This window comes from Zerene cesonia, chromosome 15 (genome assembly GCF_012273895.1).
Source record: "Zerene cesonia ecotype Mississippi chromosome 15, Zerene_cesonia_1.1, whole genome shotgun sequence".
NCBI classification, from domain to species: Eukaryota; Metazoa; Arthropoda; class Insecta; order Lepidoptera; family Pieridae; genus Zerene; species Zerene cesonia.
The window spans coordinates 4,712,078-4,720,186 of record NC_052116.1 but is presented as its reverse complement, the minus strand read 5'-3'; the positions used below and the strand labels follow the sequence as shown (position 1 = coordinate 4,720,186).

The 8,109-nt window shown below is 34.7% G+C and overlaps 1 protein-coding gene across 2 annotated transcripts; it reads right to left on the bottom strand.

Moving 5' to 3' along the window:
* Positions 1-93: 93 nt before the first annotated feature.
* Positions 94-7,739, bottom strand: LOC119832275 (lysophospholipid acyltransferase 2). 2 transcript variants are annotated; one of them, XM_038355934.1, is made up of 9 exons: positions 7,603-7,739; positions 7,051-7,190; positions 5,681-5,758; positions 5,125-5,216; positions 4,528-4,775; positions 4,007-4,139; positions 1,850-2,067; positions 1,101-1,301; positions 94-270 (listed from the first exon to the last, which is right to left on the bottom strand). In XM_038355934.1, the coding sequence occupies exons 1-9, from the start codon at positions 7,684-7,686 to the stop codon at positions 115-117; spliced, it is 1,350 nt and encodes a 449-aa protein (XP_038211862.1). In that variant the 5' UTR covers positions 7,687-7,739; the 3' UTR covers positions 94-114. The 2 variants fall into 2 exon arrangements, with proteins under 2 accessions (XP_038211862.1, XP_038211863.1); XM_038355935.1 differs by lacking the exon at positions 7,051-7,190 and having other exon boundaries at positions 7,603-7,730.
* Between the last annotated feature and the right edge of the window lie 370 nt (positions 7,740-8,109).

Below are 8,109 nucleotides of genomic sequence, written 5' to 3'. Positions count from 1 at the left end.
TTATGAAAGAAAATGGTAAAATATCAAGAAATGAATATACTTGAATAAAAGTGAAATATTAACAGTGTGAAGATGTTTCCTTTTTTTTTTTTTTGAGTAAAGTAAATTTCGTGCTTACCCATAAAACGCAAGGCTTGGCGATAGATGCAGTAATACAAATGGCACGGTGGCATATGTCATCGCAATTCGTGTCGTTAAAAACGAGAGCGAGTCATAGAATATTTTTTTCGGGCGGCTGTCTAAGAACAACGGACGAGCGAATGTACGAACCTGTAAAAAGAGTTATAGACAAAATTACAGCATGTTATGTTCGTGTAACACGAATCAAATTAATTTGTATGAAAACGCTTTAATCCTTAGGGTCGGTGGACGGATTGGTACACAACAATGCCAACCACACACACCGCCAATTACGTATAAAGGAATAGACAGATTACAGTATAGGAGCCGAAGGGGGGATTTTGGGATTTACACGAGCGCGTCAATTTAATATAAGGGAAGGTAGCTTACCTATTGCTAAGTACCTCCAGAAAGTTCGAGCAGTTAATATTGGTGGGTGCGCTCAGAGGAACTTGGAGCATGCAAAATTATAAAATCTAAAGCGCTTAAGAATTTCCATAGCCCTGTATTTTTTACAATAAAAAAAATCAAGAAACGTTTCTCCACTGCTAAAATTAAAAACATTACAGGACTTTTTTCTTGCTATCGTCTAATCTGTGAATTCTAATAGGTTTCCAAGACGCTTGAGTAAATACACATTTAGCATCTTGGCCTTCCCTACTAATATACACCAAGGACATTGTATTTTGTGGCAACGGCTATACAGATGACATCTCAGACATATCGCCGGTCTAGAGCGTGTATCACATAGTATAAAACAAAGTCGCTTTCTCTATTCCTATGTCCCTTTGTATGCTTAAATCTTTAAAACTACGTAACGGATTTTGATAGTTTTTTTTTATTCGATAGTGATTCAAGAGGAAGGTTTATATATATATATATAATAACATCTATTAGACTACTCTGTATTTACGCGTGCGAAAGCTAATAATATATAAGTATAAAACGCGTAACTTATAGACAGATATAAGATATCGTACCTTCTTAGCCGCAACAGTGAAGAGCCCACCCGCAAAGAATGTGAGGTAGTAGCCCGGGTGAAAGCCGTGCCACACGGCCGAGAGCGCGTACACGCGCGCCGTGCGCCACGCCGCGCCGCCGCGCTCGTACGCGACGCTGCGCAGCCACGCGTTCGTGTTCTTGTTCCAGCTCGCGATCGCGGTGCGGAAGTTTTGCGCAAACTGTCGATTAAATATCGACATATATTTAGTTAATTAAAAGTTTTAATGATAGTAGATTACTGACAGATTGCAGAATAAATAAAACAGATACCTTATGCTATTATTGCAAGCATTTTAACACAGCACTACACAAATGAAGATCAGAATTTCACCAATTTGAATGTCTGATTAAATTAAACATTTCTACACTTGCTAAATCTTCAGTAACTGTTACTTTTACAAAGCTCTGCTCGTTAAGGGCACACAAAGTGACCAATACTAGTGCAGAGAGCAAATCTTCAAGGTCATTGAGCAATGTAATCCCCTTAAACGAAAATATTTTGCGAATCATCATATCGGGTATATGATGATTTGCAAAATATATTCGTTTGTTAAAATTATTTCGTATGTTATTTGTTCCTTATGCATACTTTAAATTCCAGTTGTATGACAAAAACAATGACTAAGTAATTGTTAAAGAAATATATGACATTATAATTTGTCAGCTATTATAATCAGTGATAACTGATAACGAACATTTATTGAATACTTTCTAGGAACAAACAAACCTCAAATCCAAAAACGTCAATGTTCGACATTTTGTCCCATTTCGGCGTGCCATCATTATCGTAACCATTGAAACCCATGCCGGAGTTGTTGCAAATAGCTTCGGAGAGAAGCCAAGCGTGATAGTACTTGCACCTGACTACCAGGGTCGATAGATAAGCGTACCATAGCAGATATAACGCAGACCATGACCGTTCTTCCGATGTTGGATCAACTAAACCTAAAAAAAAAAACTATATAAATATTACAATTATAATGTGCTTGTTTCTCTTTTCCTTACGTCACGATTTAAAGGTATGATTTTTGTACATGACGTCAAAGATAAGAAAGTGACAGACTAGTTTTTACCGCGGTGAAACCAATCAAAACCCCTTGACAACTGTTATCGAAAGTTGATCCATAATCACAGCACCTATATTTTGTGCTTTTTCAAAATATTTAGGTTTTCATTCATCTGTCGGAGTTAAAAAACCACCTTTATTTTATTCCTTAAGAGAAATAAATTTATCCTGTGCTCGTCTAGATAAGAAGTCTTGACTTTCGTGCCAAGCTTTAACAAAAACTGTAACAATCTATAACAGGACGCTAACGAGATTTAAATTAAAAACATTGACTTGAATAATTCACAAAAATTACATTACTGTAGATGTGAAATTTTGCAAGGGCATTTTATTCCACCTTATGTATGATGTTAAGACATAATTTTTTGTTTTAATTTATTTTCTCTTAATATATGTGATAATGTGGGAGTCGAGCACGCTTCGGCACGAATGGGCCCAGCTCGCACCGGGAAAGTATCACACCCCCACACACAAAACCGGCGTGAAGTAATAGCATGCTATTGTGTTTCGTACGGTGAGTGGGGGAGCCGGAAGCCTATATCCTTTTCCTTATCCTTTCCTTTATTCCTCTCGTCAATTCTTTCTTAAATTTTTTCCGATTTAAGTTGGGCAATCCAGTAGAGGCGTAAGGTCTGCAATTGGCCTTATGCCTCTCCAAATGTTCCTGGGCGGTGGTAGCGCTTATCATCAGGCGACCAACCAGCTCAGTTGCCCGCTATGACATAAAAATGAACAATTCAATATGGAAATTGAGTACATTTATTAAAAAAACACCTTTAAGAGTTTGATATATTCGTGAATCTTACAAACCATCTCTAATAAAAACTTTCCGTATGTGAAATTGATCAGTTAGAATTGATTATTATTTATTAACAATCTTAAATGAATTTTTAATTGAAACTATTTGCAATACTATGTTAATTTTAACCAAAGACGTTATACTACTAACTAGAAGGTGCACCAAACAATATTTGTTTTGATAAAATTAGATCTATTCCTATAGTCTTAGGGTTACAATTTCCTTCTACGTGGTAACTATCCAAAAGCGGTCATAGCAAGAGATTTTCCCTTGAAAGTGTGTCCTCGTCGGACAACTTGCCAGCTCAACTAATTGATTTTATTAGGTATGGTAGAAAATTTTATATTTACTTTTTATGATTTACCAACGAACGATTCGCAAACTTTGAAACGTATTTCAATACTTTTATTAGTTCTACATTAAATAAATCGTTACATTTTAAAAGCAATTCATTAATAATCAGTTTTCAGTACTTGAATATTGGTTACGTTAACTTTTATGGTTTTGTAACATATACCTACGTTTCGTTTATTTTTACATACATTTAATAAATTAGTATATCATTACTATAATATGCATCAGGATATTTACACGCTCGTTTTTCAAATTATTTGTCCCATATTTGGTTTGGACACGGTTACCTCATTAGAAAGAGACACATTACTGCTAGGAGCCCTCGCACTCGGACCGGTTTTTGTGCCATAGACCATAGTGCACAGTCTAGAAGTGAAAATGAAAATGTAGTTATTTAATAACCACATAATTGTGTTCAACGCATACATTTGGGTTCACACTGCACGTTTTCCCCACTCTTGGCTTAAACACAATTACCCAAAGAAGATCACCCATATCACCCACTCTTGGCTATCCTGTATCATGGGTACCGACGAGAATTATACCAAAATTTTTGTCCTCGGTACAACAACTCATAAATTAAAAACAAAATCATTTTAGTACAACGTTTAGCGCCAATCACAAATTTTTTGTGAGTATGGCCAACCGAAAATCTTTATACAAACCTTCCAAAACCTTTATGGAGTATTTCTGTGCCAGAGACAAATAGAGAAAAGCAGCCGCTACAGAACCAGCCACTTTGTACATAACAGCGCGACGGGGTGAAGGTTCAGTTCCACTCGTTTTATCTTTTTGCGCCTAAAATAGGTTTTACATTATTGAACTTCTTTTTCTATATTATAAACACTTATAGTCTAAGAATAAGAACATGATCATGTTTTAAATTCTAATACAAAGATAGAATAAAACAATAATGACAAAATTTACAGTTGCATGTACACAAATGCTATTAATGCATTAGCGCATACTCGTACATTGAAATTTTTAATTAGTTCCCTTTTTGCTAAGTAAATTGTATTAAGGTTCAAGAAAAATGTCACAGATATCTACATAATTAACTTCATTAATCAATTATGTAACTATGTGTTTTTTTTGAACACAATATAACGATATTTTTCTTTCGCAATAGTCACGTTACACATGTTCGCAATAAAATATACGAGTCATTATGAAAAGTGATAATTACCCCATCGACACGAGCTCCTTCAATAAAGCTGATATAATCAGGATAGAACACGACAGGTCCACACATCAGCGTTTGAAAAGCTAACGTATAAGCGAAATATTCGAGAGGCGAGGGTATCTTGTCGATTCTATTTTCGTCTTTATTCAAACGTTCCGTAGTGTTGGAATTTATTTCTTTCCTAGACATAATACTATCTTGCAATGAGTAAGCCAATGACGTCACCCTTTGTGTTATCACCATCAAAGGCCCTAAAACGATAAATTTTTACACCTCCTATAAAATTATTATGTAACAAAAGCTTGATACATTGCTTGTCTATGATAATGAATAAAAATTGGAGTATGAAACGAAAACTTGAAAATTTACTTCTGATTTGTACCTTTTAATACTGTATTTATAGACACATTATTGGTACCCACAATAATAGATATTGTTGAAGACCTGTTAGTAAAAGATAAATTCAAGCTGTATTAAGTTTGTTTCTGATTAGGAATTAAAATCCTTCCACTACCTATAGCTACTAGAATCTAATACATGACATATATATTACGTCGCGGGTGAAAATTATGTAGATGATGAGTATCCAAGGTACATTACCTGTTATGTCAAGTGAGTAGTCTGCGGTGTGGTAAATTTGACGATGTAGGTGTATACAAGATAGGTACAACATGGAGGCAGCTAATACAACGCTGAAAAAATATTAAAATTTAAAAGGAGAACATTATATTCGTATATAAATGATATAAGATTAGAAGAGCTAAAAGTAATATTAAATTAAAATAGTTTTCATAGGCACACAAATTATTTTGAAACTATACCACTTTCCTTCAACTCTTGGTGTTGTTCTAGATTTAAAAAGAGTTTGTTGATTTATTTACTATTAAAACTTTTTCGATCCGATATTAGGCCCCCGCGGTCAGTTTCATTTCAGGATAGTCGACTGCGTAGTAGCTTTTTTATATACGCATGCATGCAACAGTCTTTTTCCTATATGGTATTCGATCACGATACAATCATGGGACGAAAAATTGAAAACCGAGGGGAAATTAGGCGCAATGATCCGTAAACCTTTATTTAGGTATATATTAATAATGACTACATTCGTCGAGCACGAAAAATCAATCACATGTTTAAATTTTTTGAAACCACTTACTTTCCCATTAAATGTTGTTGGACAGTTTTGAGTAAAACATATGTTAACATTGGAAGAACGGACAAATGTATGGCTTGCCTGGAAATAAAAAACATTGCTCAATAGACTTCTATTTTCCATATATAGTGGACCCACGGCAATCCAACAAAAGTTTTGCACAGTAGCGTTGTAATATAGATTTTGTTGGTTTATAGAGTACTGCCTTTATAACCATCTATAGTCGGGAATTTTCTACATAGGAATACCTTATAATTCGACAACTTACAAATTAAATGATGGGTTAAGGGCCTATTTAAGCGCGTGCGATAGTCGACCTGCACTGAATTCAAACATGTGGCGTTGTATGAGTGCCTTTACAGAGCGTTTAAGCGATTGCATCCTCTTTTGTTTGGAATAGAGCGGTTTTCGCGGCCGAGCCCGCGAATGGCATACATACGTTTCACGAGGAGTTTATTGCGATGACGCGATTCTCCATGAAACAGTGCCAACGGCGGAATCTACTCTGTTCTTCTGCCAGTCTTATTTGAAAGTTGAGCAACACAGATGTAGTCACCGTCGCAACGGAGTAAAGTGATAAAAGTTTCAACACAAGCGCATACATCCCTCCCAATACTAGTCGGTTTGATTGTGTACCCGGCGTGCTACGCTCCACACTTAATAATCTACCCACTTTCTTTTAACGGCCTAACCGATTTTCATCAAAAATGTCTAAGAACACCCACATAAGTCACCTTTAATACAAAAAAAAAAAACTAAAATCACTGCATCCGTTCGGGAGTTATGATGCCACGGACAGACAAACAGACACGTCAAACTTATAACACCCCTCTTTTTGCTTCGGGGATTAAAAATCACCGCGAGCGCAGTGGTATGCACCACAACTCCGTCTATCTCACGTCTATATAAACAACATCAAGTACTGCTATAATTTTGTGTTTACATGTGCCGCATCAGACGCTGCCAGAGAACAAATTTTATTATATAATGCATTCATATGAAATGTCAAATGAATCTAAGCAATTGTAATAAAAATCTTCATGTTCAGCATAATAGTGGTGGCACATATGGAAATGTCGAATTACAGGAGGGATCAGATAAGCCAGGGGCCAGTGTACTGCAGGTCCACTATATGTATTTAATTAAACATTCTATAAGCTGTTAAAAATATGATTCAATAAAAGCAGAATTCTACACTAATTACAAAAATACTCTTAAATAGGTAATATATGAATACAAAATGTATGAAAGGTGAATAATTTACTAATTAGGCAGCATCTAAAATATGTTTTAAAATGATATTAACTTGAGTATCTATAATTTGCCTGCAACACATAAAATAAGAGAAGCATAAAACAATTAAGCTAACTTACTTTCCAAAGCAGAAATATCCCATAAGCAAACCTATAAAAAGGCACACCATATGACGAAATTCTGGTGAAGCAAGTCGCAATGGTTTCCGAAATAGTCTTGCCAGGCATAGTGCAGCTATTTGTGCTATCAAAAAATTAACCTAGCAAAAGGAAAATAGATGAATAAACAAAAAAATACAGTGCTTAGGTGAAAAGTACAGAGCTAAAGAAAAATAATATAATGTTTTTATAGAATTCCTTAAAATAGTCCTTAACAAAGTGGCACAGTTAACAATATGCTTATTTTAAGAATTTTAACATTATTGATAGGGCACTCTAGATTTTTATATTTTCAGTTTAATATGTACATTTTAGCTATTAAACTAATAGAACTAAACAAATGAATTCCATTTAACATGCACATAATGTCTTACTAATTGCCATGCCCAATGTTATTGTTTATTCTAGTCATAATAAAAATACATGAAACAAAAATCACACACTAGCAATATGAGTTTCAGTTAAATGATGTCGCTTGATTTATGTAACTGTTATAAATGAACCGATACTTACTAGATCAATTGGAAGACCTATTCTATTGGATAAGAATGAAAATATTTTACTGCCGTCGTAATAATCATAGTAAGAGGAAGACATCGTTACAATTTTTAACAGCACATAAACATATATTTAAAGTACGTTTATGCGCTTCTAATTTATTGTGTTTCAAAAATTAAAATATATAGACACCAGGCACTAGTGGCACTTTCACCGCGCTTTATCTATGCACAGTAATATATGCTTAACCAGTCTAACAAGTTTAATACGCCTAAAACTATAGGTCTATTCGTACTGGCATTAAAGTGCTTCTCAAGTTTATTCGTCGACGTTACGTATGTTACGCACACTGAACAGAACTCAATCAAATGATTGTTATTTGATGGGATTTATTGTCGAGTTCGGATAACTTCGTAAACTGTGTCAATTGTTATGTCAAAAATTAATAACAATTCTTCAGACTTCATCTACTTTGTTATGAATAATGACAGTGACACTTCAAATAATATGTGACATTTTTTA

What these genes read in the sequence shown, in the direction of transcription:
- LOC119832275 (XM_038355934.1), bottom strand. Translation starts at nt 7,686, where the DNA reads ATGTCTTCCTCTTACTATGATTATTACGACGGCAGTAAAATATTTTCA. An exon ending in TAGGTCTTCCAATTGATCTA is followed by an intron (nt 7,191 to 7,602) that starts GTAAGTATCGGT and finishes TCCTTTTGCTAG; the next exon opens with GTTAATTTTTTGATAGCACA. An exon ending in AAGGAGCTCGTGTCGATGGG is followed by an intron (nt 4,140 to 4,527) that starts GTAATTATCACT and finishes AACCTATTTTAG; the next exon opens with GCGCAAAAAGATAAAACGAG.